Genomic DNA, 27,612 nt, shown 5'->3' on the forward strand with positions numbered 1-27,612 from the left:
TCCCTGGGCGAGTCTTTGAAAACACTTCTAAGTGGTGACTTGTCTCCCATAATGATAATGATATCTCACTGGTTTCTCATTTACCACCGCTGGCCTCTCAGCAGTGAAACCTGTTGATGGTCTTGATGTGGAAGACTCATTTGGCCTGTTAGACGTATCCTCACTGCCCCCTTTGCAGCATATTTTTTATGAAAGCCTTTTTAAGTAGAATCCATTTGTCTTCCAGTGAGAAGTTAACTGTCGCTGCATTAACCAGAGGATTTTAAATTTGATGGCAGCTTTAAAAAGCAAAACCTGAAAGATTCCTAATGTGGTTCTATTTTGATCAAGAGGTACTTTAAACACAAATTATTCTTCATAATTACATTTTCAGGATCATACATTGATGAAACTTAGTGTTCATCAATGTATGATCACTGACATGTTTCTATGTGTTTTTTGGATGACAATGGTACTCCAACGTACAAAGGAATATCATATACCATAAAATACTTGGGTCAGGAATAAGCTAATTATGCTTTCTGATTTATTCTGATTTAATTTGATTTGGATTGCAAACTCTGTTTAAAAATCCCAGATTACAGAATGAATGCAGGTCCAGTCTGCATTACTCACTCAGGCAGGTACAGATCGGGTTTTTCCACATTTTAACTGTTTTTAAATGCATCACAAACCATGTTAATACAAATTATTTTGCAGTTCAAAAAGTGGAAACATTGTGAAGCAGGAGTGATGTAATGTAAACATACACAAGCTGCGACATATATTTTGGTTTGAGTTGTTTGTGATGGTCAAACACTTGCTGTTGCGATGCTTTGCAGGGGGCGGCGTGGCTCAGCAAGGTAGAGCGGTTGTCTTGTAACCCAAGGGTTGCCGGTTCGATCCTCAGTCAAGTTCATGTTGAGGTGTCCTTGGGCAAGACACCGAACCCCTAATTGCTCCTGATGGGTCGTGGTTGAGCGCCTTGCATGGCAGCTTCTGCCTTCAGTGTGTAAAGCGCTTTGGTTATCATCCCAGGTACAGTAAAGCGCTATATAAATACGGACTATTTAAACTGGGTAGCTTTTAAATTGATCCTGTCTGTTGACAAACCAATTGATTCTCCAAGCAGACCACAATGGCCGATCTTTGCTAAAGTAAAAATATTCAGAAATACCCCACAATACTCAACTTGAAAAAAAAATCACTTTTAGCATGCTATGTCTCCTGGTTGACGTTCTGGCTAATGGATCTGTAACTATTCCACTAATGCACAAATAAAGAGATTTGCTGGTTGCTAATGTGCCATAAAGCATTTTGCTGTCACTGTTCAGATTCTGCTCATTTCCAGGATGATAGTATCTTTTTATAGCAACAGCTTTGGGTCATATGATGATTTAGAGGGCTTATTTTTTGTATTTGTTTTACTTTTAAAAGAAAAGAGCTTTGCAGTGTTTTGAATATGTGATGTAACCTTAAGGTCAAAAAGTGCTTCTGAGACTGTATAAACATGCCTCCATCTGCGCAAATTATTTCCTTTCGTGTTTTCAGACTTTGTTCTGCCTTCATTTGTAACACCCTTCTGAAAACCCTAACTACTGCTACCTTGGCTTTCGGTTTACCAGTTCTACATTTTGTCCCTCTCATCATCATCTCTTTTACTCCCTCACCTTTGTTGCCATGGCGTTGTCATGTTTGCAGATTACAAGTGATTGTCTTGGGTTTTGACAAATCTTTTTCAACTGCTTCATATTTTCATCAGCAATCCATTTCTCTTTATTTACATCTGTAATGTGTCTGTTTTAATTTTAATTTGACAATGTGGTCATGAAATGTGTGTTAGCTTAATGAAACAGCCTCTTTCTGTAGTTCCATTTGTGCAAAAGACACTTAGAGCTCTTTATGTGTATGCTAACTGGAGCTAGAAGCCTTTTTAGAATCATAATGGCTTATGCATGGCTCAGAGGCTGAACTCAGTCAAAACAACCTTCAGTACAGGTAAATGCTGAAGTGGAATAAGAACAACATTGTGGATTATTAGCCTTTTCTCCAGTTAAATGAGCCATTGAATTCAAATACTGCTTAGATGTTATTGTGATTCACCAGTGGCAGATCTTCAATCAGGGGGGAAAAAAAACAGAGGAAAAATGTGTTACTAAAGAGATCTTTGCTATAGTAGAAGTCTTCATATTATTATTAGTGCTGTATTTAAACAATAACACATTCTCTTAAGGTGTATTTGAGCTGTTTGTAATAATGAGAGTTGTTTGCCATCTGAATGCTGTTTTAAGTGGATTTCAAAGGAGAATCTAAACACAGATCAATGGCACAGCAGCTGTCTCCCCCACTGTGCATCGACAACAAACGGAACGAAGGAAAAGAAAAGGGAAGAGACTGTACAGAGACCAGCAGCTATAAGACGGCTGCCAGCGATTCTTCAATGCTAAGAATAAAAAAGAAAAAGAAAAACCTTGCCAGAATCAACTTAAAGCAGAGTTAAATCTCAGTCTTCACATTTTTCTACATTTTGTGTACATCTCCTTTTGATCATTTCTTTGTTCAGGGACCCTGCAGGACTTTACACCTAGATACTGACTTTCTAGGTGTCTTTCAGACTTTGTATTGTGGCTTTATCTAAAACCTGATTCAGCTATAGTACCTTTAGAAGTACCAAATTATTTCTTTGAGTCCTTAAACACCAAGCAACATTGTGTGACTATTTCCATGGATCCATGCTAGGCTTCTGATTGAGTATATCATGGTCTGTGTTGTATAAAATTTAAAGTCAGAGACAGTAAGTCTCCCCTAAGATAAAACTCTGGGGAAAATGGTTTTATTTAATTTGTGGACACCTCTAGGATTATAAATGCTATTTTAATATCATGCACACTAAGGAAGTGAGTCACATTACTTACATCCAGACTAAAATACATATTTACATTGTTTCTGATGCTGGGGAAGGCTTTGACTAAACATTAATTCATTCAGTTCCACAGATGAAATGCTCTTTAATGACCTTAAATTCAACTTGTGCAAAGCTGTAGGTTGGTTTGGCACACAGTGTGACTTCTTTTTGGGAGTTGAGTTGTATTAAGTTCTTATAAATAATCAGTGCCTGGCCTGCAGTGGACAGCAGTCAGAGAACTCTGAGTTTAGAGAATCGAGAAGGAATTCTGATGGGAAACTAAGCTAAAAGCTACTTATAAGGACACCGTGTAAGAGATGTGAGAGGGAATTCCTGACATCTAAAATAACTTAAACATCATGGATTTGATAGCTTGAATTAGTGCTACTAAAAAAAAAAAAAAAGCTTAAGAGGTCTAGAATTTATGTTGTCTGCTGCTGTGTTTGGACTCGATATGTCATCCAAGCTGTAGCTTTCAGACAGATGGCCTATGTGACTCTAGAATACTTTGGTATAAAGAGGAGTTCATGTGTGAATCAAGAACTGCAAAGCATTCAGGTACTGTAGCTGCAATAAGGCCAAATTATGACCTCTGAGCTTTGCACAAAGTGGTGCTGAACTGGTTTGGAAAGTCCACTCCTGAAGATCTGCAGCTGTTTTTCCTCTCTGTAGAATGATGGACTATAAATAGTTATCCTTTACAATCCCTCATAGATTGATGGGCACCAACAATTGCTTACCTAAAATCATTGCTGATGTCTTTCCTCCATGGCATTGTGCACCAGAATGCTATAGAGTGGGAAACTTACCAAAGAGGAGTTTGCATTGATGTTGATCAGTTAAGCAAATGATGACAGTTATCATAATAATAATAATAATAATAATAATAATAATAATAATAATGTTAAAGTTGAAACAGGGTGCTTTGACTGTTCTTTCTTTTCAACAGCTGTGAATTATATGCCATGTTTTATGCTGCAGACTGATCAGTGTATGTGTTTTAATTGATGGATTGCTTGAGTAACATAACTAACACTTGTAAATTTTGGTGACATGACTTACATTATAGTGGGGACTACTGAGTATAACTATAATTTAGCTGATTAAAAGGCGAATTCCATAATTCGTTTACAGGTTTGTGAGTAAAGTGACTGTGAAGACCTCCAGAAAGGCAGTTAATTTTTTTTTCTTTTTTTTTTTTTCCTTAAGATCAAACAGTTTAAAGCAGGGACTCACTGCACAGAAGAGCAAGTAAACATGTCCGGACTGACATATACTACAATCCAGGGCTTGTCAGCAGCTCTGATAGGCTACTTTGTTGCTGTGAAGGCTAAACACCGCTGAGCACACGCTAATCCGAGGTAGGTCCTTAATCCTCTGCAGACCTCACGGTATTCCATGCGAACGTTGCCAAAGTGGCTCGTTACCCACAATCAACGCCCAAGTTTCGCTTCTGTGTGTATGTGTTTGTGTCCGTGAAAAGGTGGTAGCCTATACTTCTAGATGACCTGTTCTGGATGACTCTGCCCCCTCCGGCTCTCCCTCTTGGTGGGCTCTGTGATACCTCGTGGTGTTTGTGCCATCTAGGGTTATCCGCCGCTCCATTGCAGTCATTCTGACGCAGAGACTTTGTACCTCTCCATTTCTGCGCGCTGGGACAAACAACGAACCCTTGAATTACTGAAACCAATCACACAACTTTCTTTCCATTTTGGATTTACTGTTTTGGAAAAGCGAACGATTACAAGGACATTGACTCGCGCCAACTGCTGTGCCGCCGGGACAACATAAAAAAATCGCCTTGTGCCATGTAGCGACACTTTCGCTTGGAAATATACCGACAAGCCCACACAGCAGAGATCTAGTTATTTTTACTTGCAGGTGGAAACTACAGAAAAAAATGCATTGAAGCTCCGTGTCGCAACTTGACTCCCAGCAAAAGCGCAGTTTTCCCCCCCACAGCATCTGCTGGTGGGAAAAAAACACCAAGTGCAAAAGAAGAAGCGATATGCGGCTGGGCAGGCAGTTTGTTTTGCAGTTCGTCTTCTGGAATTAGTGGGTGAATGGAAAGGGAGCGGCCATAGCCTCCAACCTGGCAAAAAAGAGATTTTACTGTATAAAACCTGCAGTGGCACAGAATGGATATTTGTCCGTCGGTGAAGGTAAGAGATAACACCTAAACTGTCTGATGTGTGCATTAGTTGGGAGTGCACTCCGCAGAGATCAGATCCGCACTTGGTAGTTTATTACGCTGATTTTTATATTTGTGCTTCACCTTTTGGTCACATGTGATTGCAAACGCATTATTTTTAAGTGAAATCCGACAAATCCAGGGTTGAAGCTGCTTTCAGCCAAATTTGCACTATATAATGGCAGGTGGCGTGTTTATTGGATAAGGGTGGCTCACATTCTTGGACCATTACAGGACAACTTTAGACGGAAAGTAACCTAATGAGAGGATAACTGGTGGAGCTTTCTGACGGCGATTTAATTAAATTAAAAATGGAGCTTGTACATGAAAGGAAAAATATGCTGTTTTTTCTCTCCCAAGGAGAGTGAGAAAGCTGAGATTGGACAGTTGTGGATTGCGGTATATAGTAGTAGTGGATTGTTAATCATGGGTGCGTAAACGGGCATGTTTTGTGCGTGTATGTGAAGGAGTGGGGGGGGGGGGGGGGTCTTCATAAAATAGTCCAGTGTTTTACAGTAAGCTGAGATGTTTATTAAACCCTTTTTTTAATTGCACAAATTGATTGGTGCTTGTTTGTGTAAAAGAGAGAGTAGAGAGGATTTTTATGTACGCCTGAAATGTGCAGGTCGTGTTACGAAACTCCCATTACCTCCTGAGAATAAATATTGGTTTGTGTGTGCGCGCATAAAAGCGTGTGTGTGTGTGTGTGTGTGTGGTTAGGGGCTCAATGGCCGCCATGAGGCAGTAACACCACCACCCACTGTAATCACCACCCTCTTGTGGATTACATGGCAGTAGCGGAATCGCAATGAGAAATCGGTGTCCGGAGGTAGAGACCGCCGCTTGGCTGGAGACTGTTCAGGACCACGGACAGCGCACAGAAAAAAAAGTCAAACTGCGACAGGAGGGAACGTTTCCACTCCCTCACTGGGTCTTTTATCAACATTTACATGGCTACCCCCCCACCCCCTCACCCCCTCACCACCACCACCACATTAAAAATCCATCATTTTTAAGCGTACATAGTGTGGAAAACCGCGTTTCTTACGGCAAAGAAGAACTCATGAAAACAGACATAAAATGGCTCACTGACATGTCCAACCGCAGTCATTTATTTCAATATATCCCCTTGTCCTACGATGAAATTGTCTGCATAGAGAGAAGTAGCTCATCTTAAAAGCAGCAGCGTTTTTTCCCACTGAGTCAGTGCACATACAACATTAATCACATCTACTTTGATTTATGAAGAATATCTGCTCTTCAAGTTCTCAAAGTTCCTGCAAGGCTGGTAGTGCGTATTCAGTTTATTCCTGAATGTATGTTCTAAGTATACTTATATGTTTATCCAATATAATGGCATTAATCATGTACTGTCCCCAAACGTTTCAGCTTTAGAACCACTAAATAACAACGTGTGACTCAGATGTGGGTTGAAGAATACAAACGTTGCTAACAAACTTATTAAAAACAAGGCCAAAATGACTGAACTAACAGCTTTGATATGATTCAAATTATTTTATCCATTTATGACTAATTTATTTATATCCTTTAACAATAATGGCACAACACATTAGAACTACCTAGTTCTAATCGTCACCTGGTTTTCCCACACCCCACCTCCTTTCCTTAATATAGGTAATCTTAAAAGTTTTTTTTTATAATTTCTTTATTATAAAGCATCTGTTAACATTCAATTTTACTGACAAACATCATCTAGAAAAAAATGGCCTTAGGCTACTTTGTAGTATTTCCTATCTTAGAAGCTGTTCTCATTCTTGATGACTTAGTAACTGAACCAATGGAATTTAAGCATGATGTTACCTACCACCTCCCTTTAACCTGATATAGCGAGCACATTACCATGTAGGTGTTCCTTTACAAATCTAGCTGACATGAAACAGCGTTATCTCTGCTTTGGTTTTAATCAGCCATTGAGGGAAACGTCATTTGGTCCTTTAGCTGCTAAAAACTACACCAGCTTTTCACACTGTTTTCAGTGGAAATGGTACAATGATAAGATGCTTGAAACTTTACTGTTTTAGTAGAAGGTCTGTGAATCAAAACAGGGCATGGACCTTGAAAGATATTTACAAATTCCATTGAGTTTGGGTGGCTCAGGTGGTAGATCGGATGTCCTTTGACTGGATGGTTGGGGTTTGATCTCCAGCTCTTCCTCATGTCATAGTGTCCTTGAGCAAAACACTGTACCAACAACTACCCTCACTGTGTTCCACAGTCTGTTTGTGTCTGTAACAGAGACAAAAGTGCTGCATGTATGAATGGAAGATGGAAATACAATGTGAAAACTTGCCAAGGTTAAAAGAGGCTTTATACAGAAAGTGTGGAGCATTTACTTTTTCTTTATACGCTATGAGAAATGCCATTCTTTGATATTAGAAGACAAATACCATTATTGTTTTTACATCAGCATCTTTAAAGACCTCCTACAGTCTAAAAGGTAAATATATAAGCTGTATTTTATTCAAATATAGTCTGTCTTATAATGCAACTCAGGTTTATTTGTTTTAATTTCCACTTATTGTCATCATGAGCTGGAACACACAAACACCCTCAGCACATTTTCAAGCACTGCTTTGTTTTTGCTTCTGCACATAACTTACGATGTTTAATTAGAATTATCATTCTGATTATGTTTAACCAACATCATCTACAAAACATCCCATTTGTGTAGTTGCATTAGATTCAGTCATTGTTTCTCTTTCAGCTGATTATTTCAGCTGCTGATTATTGTCTGATTTAAAGTAGATAATCATGTTAGAGAACAACAAAAGCAGGACCTGATCCATTCATTTTTATTGTTTGGATTCATTGTTATTTGTGTCTTCCGTTGCTTACCGTGAACAGTCACAACAGAAGTGTAAACACTGCTCATCTGATATGTTGTATCAATAGCAGTTATTGTCTCTCAATGTGTGATGGCAGAATGATGCTGGAGGGTTAATGCCTTCTGTTGAGACTGCTCAGTGAAATTGATAGGGCTGCTTTGACAGATGAAATAACCTGCAATTGCAGGCGAACACAATTTACGGGTGCAGCAGATGGATGCTGAGGACATTCTCAGAAGTAGGGCAGTTTTACCTTTGGGAGCAGCTTGACGTGCACAGAAGGCTCCCAGAGAATGTTGGAAAGTTACGTTTTTGCAGCTGAAATTATGAGAGAGAGGTGGGATGACTGAGAGCAGGAAGACAATTTTATTCAAGTTTGAAAGGGATCAATTCCTCTTCAGGTTTGCTTCATGAGGGGTAGTGCTGATGGAAGGCAGTTTGAAAAAAAATGTGGAAATAAATTTTGATTCAGTCTTAAACACTTCAGCTTGGTTTATGGCTTCATTCACTCACATTTAGAGGCAGAATGGTGTATCAAAATCACACAAATGAAGCCAAATGAGAAACTGGGAGCATCTGACATGCAGGCAGCTGGATGCGTCTGATCTGTTGGGGAATAATGGATTTACAGTAAATTATTACAAGGGGAACAAGAGCATTTGCAGGGCAGTTTCATGTGCTTTTTCACCTTCAACAACCATGCATTAAAGGCAGACATTTCACTAATGAGTTCAATCATTGGTTGCTCTTTTGTTTGCAATCATGCCAAGTAACAACAACACAGCTGCTTGGAGTGTAGCATGTGCACAAAGTAAAGCTGACAGTGATTGCAGTGAATTGGCTGCTTGGGTGGAGCCCTTGGATGTAGCTCCAGGAAGTTCTTTCTTGCTTTATTTATTTATTTTGCTCCTATATTATCAGTACACAACAACACCCTCTTCCATAAAAAAAGTATTCTCTTGCCACCACCTCACAGATTGTAGATATTCTATTTCTCAGATATGTCAGCTCTATATGATGAGCACCTGCTGTCAGTTTTTCTTTCACATTTCAGCTGAAATCCATCTCAACTTTCTCAGAGGGGTTTAGTTTTAGGTGATTGTGGAGGCCAGGTCATCTGATGCAGTAGATTTTGTCTTATAGTGCCTATAGTGCTTTTAAGCTTTCTGTCTAACATAAGAACAAAATACTGTCCCTCTCAGCTCAACCCAGATGTTGCAGCAGAATGTTGTGAAAAGCCATGCTATTGAATTGATTCATAGAATTCTGAAATTACACAATGTCAGCAATTTTGACCCCTAAATCCAGATTTCCATGTTCGTTGTTTGTATTGTTGAATGTCACTGGTTTCTATCTGGAGTGATCTCTCTTTAGCAGCTGTACCACAAAGCTCTTTTTTAGACACTCCAAACCATGTAGAGCTCCTCATGCTTTAATGCACCTAATCCACCTTTAATGTAGCTTTTCATTGTACAGATAACTGAAGCATATCTGGATTTGGGAGTTCTAAGAATTAAAAGAGTCTGCATCTGGATGTTAGAGGATTCATTTTCAAGCTTTCCAATCAAGAGATAAAAGTTGAAGATCCAGGATTTGAAATTAAAATGTATGTTATTGCTGCACATTTGCCTCTTAAAGTTGTCACTTTGGTTCAGTTGGTTAGATTTAGGTAAACATTCTGACTTGAGTTCAAAATGACTTCTTTTAAAACTTCAATAGCACAGCTCTCCCTCCGCATTAAGCTATTCTTCTGTTTCTTGGATTACTACAGTAAGGCATTCTTTGACCTCACAAATGAAGGTCTTATGGTGTCTGTTTACAGTATTTAGGATTTTTTATTCAACTCGACACTATGAGGCTCCCATAAAATGCCCAAATCAATTAAGCTGGATAAACTGCTGCTTGTCAAGGTTTTCTGCAATCTATTGATGTGAGCTCAAACCTGAGTTGCCCTCGACTGATAACTAGTAATAACTCACACAGAACTTACCCTGCACAAAGAAAATGGAAATTCTTAATCTCTGTTTCCTGATGTGGTCACTATTTTATATGGTTTTCTTGACTGCACATGAAATATTTGGCCTTTCTTTGCTTAACTGTATCTTTAAATTTTAATGGACTATTGCTTTTGTTTTCTTTGTTGAGAGCTTAGTAATGATAAATCTATGAAGCTAATATTTAATCTATTTCCTGGCTACAAAATCTGCCTCAACACACAACTGAAGGCTTCAGATTTAATAATATAATTGAGATGTAACGCAGGCTGCATGGTGGTGTGGTGTGGCTAGCACTGCGGCCTCACAGTAAGATAATTGGTTAAGGCCTCGGCTGGGGAGGGGTTTGAAACATGGTCTTTCTGTGGGGAGTTTGCATGTTCTCCTCATGTATGCATGGCTTTTCTCTGGGTGCTATGGCTTCCTTCCACCATCTAAAGACATGCATGTTAGATTAATTGGTCACTTTAAAAATTTCCATAGGAGTGAGCATGAGTGGGTGTCTTCTGTGCTTCAGCAGGTCCTGTTTTTTCTTCTTCTTTTAATCTCACTGCTCTACTGTCTCCAGTGTGGGACTTATAGCTTCATACTTTCTGGAATTGAAAGGAGAAACTCTGAAAGCCATTCCAGATAGAAACATTTACCAAACAGCTTTGCTTTAAAGTGGATTCTGACTCATCTTAAAAGTAAAGACTATAAATGCATGAACATGAGAAAGGCACTAAATGTTGGCCGTGTACAGAAATAGATGTGAAATTCATTAAAGTAAATGTTGGTGTAGATGCTATATAATTTTAAAATCTCAGATCAGAGCAACACTATTACTTTTTCTTGGTTCTGGAAAAAGAAAAAAAAAAAAAAAAAAAAAAGAAATCCAACTGCCATCATGTAAAGTATTTATGTATTAATAACAAATAAAAATATGTATGAATGCGTTTAGCTTGTGACAAACCTTACAGTTGCATTAGATCGCATCATGAGTCTACATGAAGTACACTCCTGAGAAATTCTTGACGATTTGATACAAAAACAGCAACTGAGTTAGATGAGAAGTTGTTTGAGTATACTCACTTTAAATCACGACTGCCCCGCTGCTCTCGGTAATTGTCTTGTCTTAATTGCCAACACTGCTGAAGCACTGATCCAATCATTGGTAGGTGGGACAAATGAGTGGTAAAGATGCGATTAGCAAGGACAATGGACCCTGAGCCTGTAGGGTCTGCACATTTCAGTTTACATGGTGACCCAAAGAAAATAGAAGAAGCAGAAAGCAATAAATGACATATCAGTTTTTGTTAGATTGTCACTTATTAAATCAAAACTATGTATTGTGATCTTTAAAATCACATGGCCATTTTTGAATGCGCACCATTGCCGATTTGTCTTTAAAGAAGCACTACTGAATTTTGGCAGATTGTTTAATTAAGGTGCCCTGTAACAACTGCTAAATGTGCACACACCTTGCATCCTACCTTAAATCTGAGTTCTCTCTAGTGAGTTAAAGTCGGTCCAATGTTCATGTTTTGGTTGTTTTGGTGACAAGGAGATCTTTTCAAAAATGACAACAGTGGCCAAACACATGATGAATACTTTGATTCATCAATCTTTTGTATTCATAAAGAGGCAGAGTGATCATCCATCAGATGGATCTTCTGAATCCTTTGGCATGACACTGAACCTTTTTTCCCTTAATGCATTACTTTGGATAAAAGCAAAATAGGTGCATAGTTTCCCTTAAAAGAACCATTTTGCCTGCTGTTAGCTCACCTGTCTGGGCTTTATCCAGGTAGCCATGCTGCTGCTCTGTGTTGGGATGTGGCTTCTATAAAACCGTCACAACAGGAAGTGCTTGACACCGCCATACATCAAAGTAACTGCCGCTTCTGGAGGGCAGAGTCTTTGTGGAGCTTCAGAGAAAACCTCTGGGAGCTCACTGGTAGTTCCCTTATTTAATGAAATACAGTCAGAGCATTACTAAGATGCTGCTTACCAACCAGGCTGACCGTGGGGACACACAAAGCAGTGCCTGGATTTGAAACCTGAGAACAATTTGAGTCTGTAGGAAGATTTTTTTTTCTTTTTTTTTTTTCTGGTGTGGTGATTAAAGGATGGACGACAGTGTGTCTGGACTCAAACTCTTGTTACCATCACAACTAAGCACTTTAAATACATTAGGAAAACTAACACCATGAGTCAGATTACAAAAGCTAAAATCATCTTATCCATCCCACCCTTTTCTGTTTGATGTTCTTTCCTTTGTTTAATTTCCAGGCCTGTGAGCTCAGAAAGGCAATGCTCCAGTTTCATTGTGACCCTTTTCTTCTCTCCCACATGAATTCTCTGTTGTTGCTGCACTTTTGAAAACAGTGGCGGCCGTCATTTAATGGCAGGTTCATTCATCACAGTCAGCAGTTTCAGCCCACTCAAGCTGTTGGATTTCAACTTACTTTTAAATTTTAAAAGCCTCTGAGCTTACAGTTGAGCTGATTGAGTGAAAGTAGAGAGCAGTCATGTGATGTTCATGGTTAAACTTCATGGGATGATGTGTCATGTTGTTTTGTTGACAAAGATGGAAGAGCATGTCTAAATATGAGGTTTGCATTAAAAACTGAATTGCATTATTGGTGCTTTGAGCTTCACAAAGACAGGACGCCATGATCTTCGGAGTCCCTTCTGCAATCATTTTCTAGTATACAGAGGCATGGGTTTCTGTTGGCAAACTTGACATGTAATGTACCCTTGCCTGTTACAGTAATTTACAGCTCGCAGGCTTCATGCATCACAGCCTGTGAGGGGTAAAGTGAGCGAAACCTCTGCCAACATGCCAGCTAGGAGTGATTAGCGCTGACACAGTTTTTGACACTTAGACAGTTTGACACAGCAAGCAGAGTAGAAGCTTTTTCTTAAATGTTCCTCTGTTTCCATTGTTGCGTACATTGAAAAAAAACAAGTGAAGTGTTGAGATATCAACACCACAACCTTTTTTTCATTACTGTGCCCAAGAGTGTGTTTGCAGATAGAAGAAAAAAAATCCTGAAAGTTTTATGTCTGTAAAATTTAATGTTAAAAATTAAATTTAGCATCCAGGTATGTCCAGGCCAACCAGGCTACCCTAGTTGGTTAAAATTCAACTCCAGAGTTTTGTACTTACTCCCAGCTAAACTTAATAAAATTCATATGTGAATTACATGGTTTAGCAATGTGCTTCACATATGAATCAAACATGTGATTTACATGTGAACCACAAGTAAATCACACATCCCCTCCCCTACCATCCAAAGACATATATGTAAGGTTAATTGGTCACACTAAATTCTCACTAGGAGTGAATGTGAGCGTGGGTGTTGTTGCCCCTCTGTGATGGCCCTGCGATGGACTGGTGGCCTGTCCAGGTGCACCGCTGGGATAGGCTCCAGCTTCCCCGTGATCCTTAATTGGACAAAGTGGTAAAGAAAATAAATGAATGAAGATTAGCACAAATAAAAATGTAGAGAACAGGTTGTAGCAGTATGGTTCGATCATATAAGTTAAATAGCCTTACATTTGATTTAATGAATTCATATTTTCTATTTGTCAGCGAAATCTAATGCAGTTGACTACAGTTTGGCCATCTAATATTTCTGTATGATTTTTGCAGCAGAAATGTGAACTGGGGAGTGTTTTTGCAGAGTTGTCATAGTTTGAGCCATCCATCTCATACTGTTATACCATCTGAGGAGTATCTGATAGGTTTCAAATTCATAATGCTGTAGCACAAACAAGCCCAAGAATATAATGCAGGGATCCTGTAGTTTTTATCATCAATATCATATAGAACATAAGCAACAGGGGACACAAAGAGTCCTGCAAAAAATTCTTGGGCCCCAAACCGATCTGATTACCTGCACATCTTATGCAGTTTATTGCCTCTGTTTTTATTATTTGACAGAACATATAAAACAATGATTGGGCTAGAAGTGAATACTGTTCTTGTTGTTGTTGAAGGAGTAAATTGTGATTGTATTTCTTCTATCCTATTCTTTTCTTTCTCTAGGCTCCAAAACATTTGCAACAAACAAAAAATGAAGTACCTGGCAGCATGTCATGTAAACTGTTGCTAATGAGCATGAAACCTGCTGACCTTGAGCACCACACAGGGGTGGAGGAGATGCTGCTCAATTTGTTTGCTTCCACTGGGTCATCTTTGGAGGGCAGCTCGATGTCATTTAGATTAATCTGTTTCTGCAGTTTGGAACCTCTGAGAAGAAAAAAAAAAAAAAGGAAAAAGTAAAGAAAAAAAAAAGATTTTGGGGCATATAAATGTTGTTATAGCTAATGTTGAAACGACTTGATGTACTCCACTGCAATTACATGGATTTTTCAACACATTTCACTTACACTATTTAAAAGTATTGCATTAATGTTATTTCTAGTCTACATCCCTTACACACACACCTTTCGCTGCTCTAGTGTGAAAAAACACAGTCATTGCTGAAGTTATCACTGAAACCATGACAGCTGCACCGGCAGGCAAGCTCATCTTCCTCACTCATGTGCAGCAGGCCCCAAGGTTAGCAACAAAAACTGTTTAGCTCCAGAGATCTAAAATGGAGAGCTCCTCTTGCCGCTGTGGAGCGATAACATTGAGTCTCTGTGGGGATGTCGCCACTGTGAAGAATCTGTAATTTAGAGAAGGGTTGGGAGAGCTTATCTTCCTAAGCCCCTGAGCAAAATAAAGAAATAGTGAGAGAGGGAGGGTGAAACACACACAAAAAGAAGCAATGAGTCCTTCTGTTGAGTCACTGTGAACAGGAGAAAAATTACTGTCTGGATAAGGGTTCTGTGGTGAAAGAGAGCGCAGTCACATTTATTATTCATGGGATTTTATGGTAAGACAGCAGGTCACCTAAAATGGGACCAAAAGGTCAATTGCTATTACACACAGGCGACTGTCTTTATGCTGCTTCAGGGGTTGTCTCTGCAGGTAATGAAAGAGGAAAACAATAAATTTGATATTCTGTTCATATTGCTATGACCAAGCAGCTGGGCAACTTGGATGCTCAGGACATTTCTTGCTCTGCCCGAGTTCGATTTTATCCTGCAAAAATGCACATCGACATGTGCTGTACGGTGTCCTTGAGTAAAAAAGTATGGATTTATGTTGTTCTTTTGACCAAAATTCTCTGGAGGTTATAGAGTTTTGTGCAGAATGACCCTGCACCATCAACAAGTACAATTCCCAAGGTTGTACCTTTAAGAGCTCATTATAACTGGGTCTCATCATCTTTGTTTCAGAGTCATCCATGCTCTGTTATAAATTGTAGTCATTAGGCGCAAAATGTCCCAATTCTGCCTCAAAGTTGAAGTTCTTTCCCAGCAGCATTTTTGATAAATTGATAGTGGGCCTTTTAATCTCACTGTGCTCCTTTCAGGTCCTCCCAGATGATTGCTCTGTTGATGGGTTCTTTGCAAAGCGCTGTCCTTGTCTCACTGCAATGAGTTTACATCTTTTAGAGCCTACAGTATAAGCACAGCGCTCCCTTAGTGCCGCTTTTGAAGCTCAGGCTTGGCTTGTTTATTAGGTATTCAGTTTAGAAAATCTGCAAAGCACTAGATTGTAAAATATTCTTCAGTGGACAACTTTGTCTCGTAACATTTAAAATTCAGTGAGGGTTTTTCGATTGAGGTTTCAGGTCAAGTTTGACAATTTTCTTCTGTTTTTGTCCTTGGTGAAGTGCTCTGAAATCGATGTGGGGAAAATATATCTTCATATGTCTATGAGAGTGGTAAAAACGGCAACTGGCACTTTTTGTCAAACCTGGAATGCTTTTTGATGTGTCAGTGCTCAAAGGTTGAAAAAGCTTAAACTTAGAGCTTTATACTATGTGCAAATAAAACCTGTCAGACTCGCATAACAGCTTCTTTTTATAGGATAATGGCTTTAAGGCTTAAGAAGGCACAGCAGAGAGTTCATTGGTTTGTAGCAATAAGCAACTTTGGTTCTTAAGGGCCACTGTACTGCAGGTGTTAGGTGCTTCACTGCTCCAACACAGTTGATTTAAATTAAAAGGAACCAAAAACATCAGGTCCTTCACAATGATCCATTAATTTGAATCCGAAGTATTAAACCAGGCAAACATGTCAAACCTACAGTTTTAAGGCTCTCGAGGACCAGAGTAGCCCATCCCTGGTTCATGGAGTCATATTTAAAAGAAATAACAAATATTCTCAGGTAAAATGAAGGAAGCTTAGGCGATTCTATCTGGAACATTAAAGGATTTGATTAACTATAACTGCAATGTAAAACAGATCATCAAAAGTATAATATCATCAAAATTAATATGGCCCACTTACAAAAATTTGTAACCTATCATCAATTTCTGCTTTGGTTTATGATGTTGAGTTCTGAGAAGATAGAAAACTACTGCAAGCAGAAAAAAAACAATTGTTAATGCCCATTTATGCTCCCTTACATACACAATAGGTACATCTGTTTCTGGTGGTATTACTCTGTTTGCTGCTTCAAGAGACTCATCCGCAAGGCCCCTGAAAATGCAACAATTACGTGCATAAATGACGCAGGAGATAGACCAAAGTGTCCGTCCATCTTCTGCATCAAGCATAAATAGGCTTTAAAATGTCTGAAAATTTTGTGTTATTGATTTAATAAACTTTAATATAATCACACTGAATAATTTAACTGATGCAAAGTATCTGAAAAATGTAGCAAGCTACTTGCTGTTCTTTGATTCTTTTGATTTAGCTGCCAAGCATCTAGACTACTTTAGTTCTACTAAAACTGCTACCGTAGTTCTACTTTTTTCTGAAGTTTTCCTTTTTAAACCTGTGAGAAAAGCACATTGCTTTTTCCAGTTCCTTTATTTGTATCTATGAAACATGCCAAAGATAATACAATTTGATTGACAGAAAATAGCATTCTTTTCAGTTGATTCAGATGCGTCTGAACCTCCCGTTGCTCCATCTATTGTTCTGACTCTTACCTTAAAACTTGTATGGTGTCACTTTGTTGTTGGAAATCTTAATAAAAAAAAAAAATAATAATAATTGTAGAAAATTAATAGTTTTATTTCTGAGCAGTCACAATATAGAGACATGAAGACAAACATCTGTGTTTATCCAAGTTTGCTAACATTAGCTCATATGTTTCCTTCGACATGAATATAGTCATTTAGTTGGCATTCTTCCCTTAGACTGTAAGATGTGTTGTGCTGCATTGCTTGTGTTCCACATGATTACATGAAGTGGTGTAATTGTGCTGTAATTAGCCATAATAAGCTGCTGGCAAGCATATCCTGGGATACAGGGAAAACTGCCAGAAAAGGAAAAATTAGGTGAAAATTAACGCTGTGGGCCTCTGATGATCATTTTGTGCATCTGCAAATTCAAACACAAAACAGCATGTTTCATTGATGCTGTAAAGAAAAAGAGAATTCAAATGAAATCAGAGCAAAGAGATCTAATCCAGGAGCTGAATGCCCACAGAGCCCCGTTTTAATCCGGTCTGGTGAACTTGTGGCTTTTGAATGTCTCAGCTCTCTAAGTAAGCAGTGATGGATATGAACGGTTATTACGGTGATGCTAGAGTTTTGCTCCATAAAGACAATCAGTACCAGAAAATAAAATTCTCAGAATTTGCATTTAGCTTGCAAAGCAATGGGGAAAAAGCTACACAGCCTCCAGTAAAGAGCCCGTGTAATCCCACCACAGGTTCAGATGTCAACAGTTGCAACAAAGCCTCAATTTGTTGCTTTTGCGAATTGGATACACAACGGAGGCACAAAGAAAACAGCAGTTTAACCTTTCTGCTGTGTTTTTGTACGTTTTTGCTAATAAATATTGTGTGTATAGCATTTTCTAACGGTCGGTGCTTAGGTGGTGAAGATTTTATTTATATGTGCTCACAATAGTATGACTCAGATTTAGTTAAATGTAATCCCTCTGTATGATTCTGAAAGCCAGAAGACCAAACCCAGCTCATACTTGCATCTCTTAAAACATGACCCAGATGTATGAGAGGCCCCTTGAGAGATAATTTAAACTTTCTCACACATATACTACAATACTCAGACACACTTGCTACTATATTCACACACACATGCTTCTATACTCTCACACATGCTACTATACTCACACACACACCATTATACTCACTCACACATGCTACTATACTCACTCACACATGCTACTATACTCACACACACACACCACTATACTCACTCACACATGCTACTATACTCACTCACACATGCTACTATACTCCCACACACACACACCGCTATACTCACTCACACATGCTACTATACTCACTCACACATGCTACTATACTCCCACACACACACCACTATACTCACTCACACATGCTACTATACTCACTCACACATGCTACTATACTCCCACACACACACACACCACTATACTCACTCACACATGCTACTATACTCACTCACACATGCTACTATACTCCCACACACACACACACCACTATACTCACTCACACATGCTACTATACTCACTCACACATGCTACTATACTCTCTCACACACACACCACTATACTCACACACGCATGCTACTATACTGGCCTACAAACAATAGTATGCTCAATCTTAAGTACTTATGTAGTCTCTTCCATACATAATCATTCTTGTATTTAATATCATGCTTTATCCCATAGACTTCTATACCCCTTGACATGTACCATGTCATTTTACATCTACTAACATACTCTATTAAATTATACACTGGTCACACAAATTAAAGGGACACTTTTTTTATTGGGCCTGGCATGAAATCAGTTAAACCTGTCTGATAATTTTCTGGTTGGTTAAGCAGCTGAGGGCATCGTTAATCACTTTCAGCTGTATTGGTGTTCATGGAATTAACAACAGGTGCACCACAGTGGCAACAATTAGAAAACCCTCAAAACAGGACTGGTTTTACATGTGGAGGTCATTTCAAGTTTCTCCCCCTTGATCTTTTGTGGCTGATTTTTCACTGGTGCTGGTTTTGGCTTGAGTAATTATCTCTACTGGCAGTATGAGGCGATCCCTTAACCCTACAGAAGTTGCACAGGTTGTCCAACTTCTCCAGGATGGCACATCCACACGTGCTGCAGCAAGAAGGTTCAATGTGTCTCCCAGCACAATCTCCAGAACATGGAGGAGATTTCAGGAGACTGGTGGTTATTCTCGGAGAGCTGGACAGGGCCGTAGAAGGTCCTCAAGCCATCAGCAAGACCGATACCTGCTCCTTTGTGCAAGGCGGAACAGGCTGAGCACTGCTCGTGCCCTACAGAATGACCTCCAGAGGGCCACTGGTGTGAATGTCTCTACCCAAACAATCAGGAACAGACTTCATGAAGGTGGCCTGAGGGCCCGACGTCCTGTAGTGGGCCCTGTGCTCACTGCCCAGCACCGTGGAGCTCGATTGGCATTTGCTGAAGAACACCAGAATTGGCAAGTCCGCCACTGGCGCCCTGTACTTTTCACAGACGAGAGCAGGTTCACCCTGAGCACCTGTGATAGACGTGAAAGAGTCTGGAGAAGACAAGGAGAACGTTATGCTGCCTGCAACGTCGTTCAACATGACAGGTTTGGTGGTGGGTCAGTGATAGTCTGGGGAGGCATATCCATGGAGGGACGCACAGACCTCTACTGCCTAGGAAATGGTTCTCTGACTGCCATAAGGTATCGAGATGAAATCCTTCAACCCATTGTCAGACCCTACGCTGGTGCAGTAGGTCCTGGTTTCCTCCTAATGCACGACAATGCCCGGCCTCATGTGGCAAGAGTATGCAGGCAGTACCTGGAGGATGAAGGAATTGAAACAATTGAATGGTCTTCATGATCCCCTGACTTAAACCCAATAGAACATGTGTGGGACATTATGTTTCAATCCATTAGGCGCCGCCAAGTTGCTCCTCAGACTGTACAGCAGCTCAGGGATGCCCTCACACAGATCTGGGAGGAAATGCCACAAGACACCATCCGTCGTCTCATTAGGAGCATGCCGCGACGTTGTCAAGCATGCATACAAGCTCGTGGGGGCCACACAAGATACTGAAAAGCATTTTTAATTTGCGGAAATTAAGTTTTTGGAAAAATGGACTAGCCTGCCACATCTTCATTTCACTCTGATTTTAGGGTGTCTACACAATTGAGCCCTCTGTAGGCTGAAAACTTTTATTTCCATTAAAAGACTTGGCATCCTTTTGTTCCTAAGACATTGCCCTGTCGTTATTTATATAGATATCCAACTTCATATTGAGATCTGATGTATCTAATGTGTTTCTTTAAAGGGCTCCTTTAATTTTTGTGAGCAGTGTATGGGTGATTCTCTGTTTGCAGCAACATTGTGACTTCATGGCCTTTGATAAAAAAACAAGTAATGTTTTATGTTTTTAATATTTTGTTACTACACTGACATGTTTAACAATAAGAAATGCATAGTGGTCAAGCTCAGGAGTGGATAAAATGATAATTACAGGTATTCCTCTTAAACATAGTCTCTGAATGTGTTCCAACCTGTTAGGGACATTTACATATGGACCACAAATAGTTAAACATGTAAATATTGATCAATAATGACTTTTTCTTATAAAGACTATGTCCCTTTTGCTAATATAATATGTTTTATTCTTTAAATTGTAACAGATAATTTAGTTATGAATTGTATTTGTCTGTATCATTAAAAAGAGAGAATTATTTAACTCATTTTTACTGACAACATGGAAAATATTGGTAGTTTAAAAAACTTTTATATATATATGTGTATTTAATGTTCCTCACTTCCTAATATGGTGCAACAAGATTCACAGTCCTCAATGTTTTTAGTAAAAAAAATTAAAAAACACCTTACTAACAGGGTGGAATGGAACATAACAGAATGGAACAGAGTATAACAGGGTGGAAAATATTTGTTCCCAATTCCAAATTCTGATGATTTTCCTCATTGTCCTGCATTGTGCCATCTGAAATGACAGGTATTACAAGGATTGGTGATAGGTCTGACTCCGTTGCCACCTCTTTCTGTATTTCTCTGTTTTTGCTTTTTGTTTTGCCAGGAGAGCTGTAATTTTTTCTATTTCTCTTTCCAGTCTTTGTTTATTCCTTTTTTATGACTTTGACCTAACTTTCTTTGCCTATAACAGAAAGAAATCAAAAGACATAATTAACATGCAGTTGTATTCCTATGTTTTAAGAATAGAAAAATTGAACTCTAAAAAATAATCCTGTACAGATCTGAGCTCAAACCTTGAATGTTCAGCAGGTGAAGGGCCTGTTGGCGTATCGGGGGTATTGGGTGATTCGGGTGGAGAAGGTATCGCTGCCCTAACCTTTTCCCTGGTTTGTGCCTCTCTCTTTCTTACTTCCACTTTTTCCTCTGGGCATGCTTTTCTCGCTCAGTGAGGTCTGCAATTCTTTTTTTTTTTTTTTCCTGTCTTTCCTGTACATATATATAGTGTTAAAAGACACACAAATATCTATAAATATGAAGTAAATAAAGTTAATAACATTAAATTATAATTATAATTATGACTCTCCACCCTAATCTCCACCCTGTTAGGTCCATGGACCTAACAGGGTGGAAATTTTTTAGCTAATCTAGCTGTAGTTCTTTAACTGATCAGCATTTAGCTAGCTAACCCTTAACAGAATAACACACCTTTAATAACTGAATTTAAGATATGTTTTTTTATATTCTACTGAATAAACATTTTTCATTGTTTACAATAACAGGGTGGAACTTTAAGAGTGCCTCATACAGGTCTAACATGTTAAAGATAAAAAAAAAAAGTAAAGAGAGAGCTACAGTTAAGCTTTCCTTTTTTTTCCACAGTTGAATTACCATCAAAACCAAAGATGTCACTTCCTGTAATCGGCTTTTATGGAATTTTAGTCTTTTTTTTGAAGGCATAAAGCACATTGTAACAGGGTGGAAAATTACTACAGGGACATGTAGAAAATGAAGGAACTAGCAAATAAAAAATATAGTTTCACCAGATTCAAGTGTATAACAAAATAAAGTTTAGTCTAGTTTATCAAGTTATGAAAAGAAATATATATCTATATATAATTTAATGGCCTACACTTCTTGAGGAAACTGATTACATTGCACTGCGGACACATAGAAACTGAATGTGTTTGTCATAATTGTCAAAATATAAACTAATATCTGAAATACATTTTATTTATGTTTAAATGATGGCAAACACCTAAGTGCATAACTAAAGTACTTTGTTGTAAATATTTTGAACATTTTAGAAAAAAATCAGGGCAGGACAAACATGTGGACATTAAATGTTGCCACAAAAAAAGAATCACCCGTATATTTTTTCTAATCTATAAACCACTGATCTCTCTTGCAGAGTAAACTGTGCATCATAGACATACACAAAAGTTTATTACAATTAAAATTAAGTTGATAGTATATGCGAAACTAATGTTTAATCAATGTATGAGATCGTAACACTATACTATTTGAAACAAAATACAAGAATATATAAAACACAAATAGTCCACATGAATCCAAATTATCATGTGGAAGTGACAAAATAACTGAATGCAAAATAGAATATGGTGTGTGAATGAGAATAGTTGTATGTGTGAGAGAGTTTGATTGAAACGGAAGGTAGTTTGGTTGAAACGGATGTAAAACTACATTCTCTGTTTGTTATTGGTTATCTCCGATGAAGAATGAAGCGGGACATCGGAACGTGGCCCACCCTCCTTGTTAAAATGCGAATATGGCGGACCGGGAGCGCCTGAGTGAGGCAATTAATCTATTAAATAACATCTTAAGCACTCCAACTGTTGTTTCGACAATGTCTGAAATGTTGCAACAAAGTCGGCAGCCGTCATCCACAGGGACGTCTTCAAACGAGGCAATTGAGCAAGAAATGCGGCGGATATTCAGGTCAGGTGCATCAGGGAGTGCCAGCAGCTTTACCTCCGAAGCTAGCCTCAGTGCTAACACAGTGAGTCGGCCAAGATTTCAAACTCAACAGTATTTTGGTGGATGGACTTCGAAATCGAGGAAGAGGTGAGTAAATTAAAAATGGGCGATTTTTAAATAGTTCTTTTTAGTATGTCGGGTAGCATCAATGTTTTTCTGTCTGCAGTTTAGAACACTTTTTCTTTACACCTGACCACATGTTGATTTAAAATTATGGATTTAACTGGAGCTAAACAGTTGTAAACATGAATAATTATGTCAGCTGCCTTTAGACTTCTCGTGATAGGGACTGCACTTAGGCAGGTAAACTGGTTGCAGAAGTGTTGCCGAGGCAGTTTTAAGTTTCCATGTGTTGTCATTTAAAATAAAACCTGAATGTCTCCGTGTTGTTACGTTACCTGGCAACCGTTTGGAATTTCTAATGGCCATTGACATAAATGTGATCTTCTTTACTTAATTTAAGCTAATATGATTAAATGCTTTTACCTTTTAGGCCTGCCCTTCCGAATCATCCTACCTTCAACAAGGATGTAGTACTCTTGCCCAATCCTTCATGGGATAAAGTGTGCAAACATAAAACAAAGAGAAAACTTCATGAACGTGGCTACATTTTAAGTGCCTTTGAAATGAGAAAAGCATGGGACTGCAAGATGGTCCTTGCGGAGATAAAAGAAGCATTCAAGGATAGAATTCCTGAGGATGTCAGGTATGACATTGGTAGTTTACTAAAGATACAACATACACTGAAGCTAATTTGTTGATGCTGACATATTTTGAATTTTTTTTTTATTCTATGTTTTTCAGTATACAACTGTTGATGCCATGTGGAAACAAACTTGTTTCACCAAAGTTACGTGAAGGCCAGGAACTGAATGGCTTAATGATTCACAAGGTATTCAAATCGAAGGCAGTTTATATTAAGCCATCAAGCGGTCTTCCTTTTACGGTAAACTATCATAAACATTTAATTCAGACTGCATATAAAAATGTTATTATACTTTGTGTCATGGTGTGGTAGTGGACTCCACCCTAACATCTTCTAAATGCACATTTGTTTTGCTTTAGCTTGACAGCACAGACTCGGAGGACAGCTGTGTGGAGCTTGACATGACATCTGCATCTAGTGACCAGGGGACTAACACTCAAAGTCAGACAAGTAACTACATGATTACAAGGTCCAGACGAAACCAGACTGCATTAACAGAAACTTCCAGTTATCCTTTGACCAGAAGTACCACAGCTACTCAGCTTTCGGCAACACAGCAAGCAACCAATGATCACCAGACCAGAAGTAACCAGACTCCACTGACACAAGCAACTGGTGATGATCTGACGAGGGCTAACCATCCCTCTGTAGCATCACATACATCCAGTGTCACTGGCTTGGAGAACCAGATTTCATCTACTGGCAGTGATGACTATGCTGCCTACCTTTCAATTATGGGTTCCATCTCAGACCCCTCCTCTGATGATGAAGAATTAAATCAGGCAATAATGGCCAGTCTCCAGAGCCATGTGTGAGTGGTTATTGTGTTATAGGCTCAGTCATTTAATATTTACACAGGCAACTTTGGCTGCCATTTATTTGTTAAAAACCTTACAAATCACCCACTCCAAGATATTTGAGTAATATTTCTCATTTGGCATCTCATTTGACAAAAAAAAAAAGAAGAAGAAAAAAAAAGGACCACAGATATACTGTTTGCTTAGCAGCTCTATACATAATTTGAATTTATGAACTAAGCACCTAAAGATAAATAGTCAGAACCAAGAAAAATTACAAGGGAAACAGTCTGCAAATGGTAAAAAAAAAATTACATGACAATAGTGACTGAAATTATATTTGTTTTAATTTAATTTATGTAATGACTGCCTGTAAAAAAAAAAAAAAACCATGAAGATCCACTTTAAACTTGCTTCTCTGCTAAGTTTTCTATTATGTGTCCAAGCAACTCTAGTTCATCACTCAAGTTAGGAGTCTGGTTGCAGTCTCAAAGATTCATAGGTCATAGTTGAGTGGCTTAACAAATAAAACGCATTTCTCTCAAAGTGACCAGATAGAAAGACTGGAATGAAAATGTGGGAAAAAGAAAAAAGTTAGGAGAAAAACGTCCTTCAGAAAGATGGAGAACTACAGATTAAGACCACATTAGTATTGCAACAAAGTCTGACTTCTTTGAATCAAAATGTAAATAAATTAGCATTGTGCCAAGACTTGCAAATTACTGTATTCTTATATTGGTACTAGACAGAAGATTAAACATGCTTACATTTATCATATATCCAAACACTAACATTTTTTATCTTTCAACAGGGCATCTGAACAGCCAAACATGAAGTCAGCACAGGAAGTCCTTCTTAGTCTGGCATCCCAAATTGACACTAACCAAAGATGCAGATTCAACATTAACAGGTCTTTGGTACTGGATGGTGCTCAACGAGGCTTCAAACGACTGTCTTATAATCCCATGTACCAGATGTCCATAAAGTTTTCAGATGACTTGGGAATGGATGAACAGGCTGTGGACCTCGGTGGCCCTAGAAGAGAATTCTTGCGTTTGCTTTTGGAAGCTCTTGCACATTCACCAATGTTTGAAGGAAGAGATGGCAAACTGAACTTGGCTCTGGACAGTTTTGGTATATTTTGTTTTCATTTAAATATTTTTTTGTCATATTTGTTTTTCCCAACCTCTGTTTTTTTTTTCTATGGCTTTTCTTCCATTTCTACTGATCTTGTTTTGTTTTCCATGCCATGTGTGCTTTAGCTCTGAGAGAAGATCGATATTTTATTGCTGGCCGGGCTATTGCTGTAAGTCTTGTCCATGGCGGTCCTCCACCAGGATTCATTTCACCAACGTTGTATTCTCGTCTAGTTGGTGGATGTTCCTCTGTGAAGCCTGTGTTGGAAGATATAGCTGATGCAGACCTCTATGAAAAGGTTAAAAAGGTAAAAAAAAAAAAAAAAAAACACTGTCTACCAGTTTATTTTTCTTCCTCTTAAATGAACCTTTTTTCAGTGATGTTTGTGAGCTTTTTAATATTCTGAATGTTCTACTATAGTTAACACTGTTTGGGAGTTTCTATGTCGAACAAACAAAAGAATATCCCAATTTATAGCTTAGAACCAATCTTCTGCAATGTGAATGATTCAGCAACACCTAACCCTCAGCTGATCAGAAAATAATCGGCAGCTCTGTTAAACTGTTATATTTATTTTTACTATAACACTATTAAAGGAGCTACATTTTGGGTTTACAAATTATTTAAATTATTCTTTATTGCTGCATTTTCAGGTGTCAGAATGTACACATTTGGACGACCTGATTCAAGCCATTGAACCACTGCAAGACTACCTGGCAAATGCTGGGTGTCTCAGACCACTGAAGAGCATTGAAGACAAGTACTTGATGGTTCAAGATATTCTCATGTTTCAAGTGGTCCACCGAGTCAGTGGAGGATTTGAAAGGTTTGTGAAATACGGCTGAGAAGAAATTAAATTGGTAATATTTTTTTATGATGTGAAAAAATATTTTTGCTACCATTTTGAACTATATAAATCCAGTGCTTAAAAAAAATCTTAAACTTTTCTGTCTTTTTTTGTTTTTGTAACCTTTTCGTTTTACTTTTTTCCTCTGGTTGGCTGACACTGATCCCACAATTGGAGAATATAAACATTGTATTTACGTTAGAATTTAGGGTCTATGCGTACACTGAGTTCAGAACATGTGTGTGTGGGAGTACAGTAGCATGTGTGTGTAAATATAGGAGCAAGTGTGTCTGAGTATTGTAGTATATGTGTGAGAAAGTTTAAATTATCTCTCAAGGGGCCTCTCATAAACATAGTTCATATGTACTATTTTAAAATGTACTTTTTGTATACAGTGAAGATTTTTTATTGATGTTTAGGAAAAAATACAACCAGTAGTCATTTTAATGTTTTTAATCTTGCCTTTTCCTAAAATTATTGATAGCTGCTAGATTTTTGATTAAACACTTAAAATTACTAACATTGTAATTGTTACTTTGCATAAGTGAGTTGTTCCTATCTCACCATAATATGTGTGTGTATGTATGTTTTTGCTTTTCTTGTGTGTCTTTTTTTATAGATTTATGGAGGGGCTGAAGACACTTGGTGTTCTGGATGCTATCAGAATGTATCCAGATAGTTTCAGGCCCTTAATGTGTCATGAACCATCGCCACTCACTGCTGACACAATGGATCATCTTTTCAACATCAGGCTGTCTGCAGCAGGAAGCAACAAGAGGAGGGCAGAGGAATGTGTGGTCCCATTTTGGAGGGACTACCTGCAGGATGTTGAAGGTAAATATTGCTGCTAGGTATAGCACATTGTTTTATTTCAACTGTTATCATTACATGTTTATTTTTGGTTGTCTTTTGGATGTTTTTCATGTTACTTTAGACTTTATACTAAATTACAGGTGGTTACATTTTTCTATAGTTATTGCTTGTGTTTTGTCTTTGTTGTAGAACAAATGGGACCATCAAAGCTTGGCAAAATCTTGGCTTTTGCAACGGGTGCAAATGTCATCCCACCGGTTGGCTTTTTCCCTCGGCCATCAATTGATTTCTTGCATGATCACTCAGGCACCCCTGGACGCCATTTGCCTATGGCAAACACTTGCATCAATTGCCTTAAGTTGCCACTGCTTGATACATATGAGGATTTCAGGGAGAGTATGGACTTTGCATTAGGTAACACACAAGGTTTTGGAAGAGAATAAT

General features: G+C 38.5%; 2 protein-coding genes and 1 long non-coding RNA gene across 3 annotated transcripts in view; 2 read left to right on the forward strand and 1 right to left on the reverse strand.

Moving 5' to 3' along the window:
- Window positions 1-987: 987 nt before the first annotated feature.
- Window positions 988-22,239, reverse strand: LOC121630824. Its single transcript, XR_006008597.1, has 3 exons — window positions 22,083-22,239; window positions 19,294-19,296; window positions 988-999 (listed from the first exon to the last, which is right to left on the reverse strand). It is a non-coding gene; the product is annotated as an uncharacterized LOC121630824 (long non-coding RNA).
- The window catches only part of LOC121630803 (leucine-rich repeat and fibronectin type-III domain-containing protein 2), a 169,422-nt gene continuing 146,355 nt past the window's right edge, over window positions 4,546-27,612 (forward strand). The window contains exon 1 of the mRNA XM_041971304.1: window positions 4,546-5,046. The gene's annotated coding sequence lies outside the window, so the exon portion shown is untranslated. The remainder of the gene's footprint in view (window positions 5,047-27,612) is intronic.
- LOC121630806 lies at window positions 22,735-27,611 on the forward strand. Its single transcript, XM_041971309.1, has 9 exons — window positions 22,735-22,955; window positions 23,362-23,574; window positions 23,673-23,814; window positions 23,934-24,385; window positions 25,183-25,505; window positions 25,634-25,815; window positions 26,162-26,334; window positions 26,975-27,189; window positions 27,358-27,611. The coding sequence occupies exons 1-9, from the start codon at window positions 22,738-22,740 to the stop codon at window positions 27,609-27,611; spliced, it is 2,172 nt and encodes a 723-aa protein (XP_041827243.1). The 5' UTR covers window positions 22,735-22,737.

The sequence above is a fragment of the Melanotaenia boesemani genome, chromosome 20, assembly GCF_017639745.1.
Source record: "Melanotaenia boesemani isolate fMelBoe1 chromosome 20, fMelBoe1.pri, whole genome shotgun sequence".
In the NCBI taxonomy this organism is placed as follows: Eukaryota; Metazoa; Chordata; class Actinopteri; order Atheriniformes; family Melanotaeniidae; genus Melanotaenia; species Melanotaenia boesemani.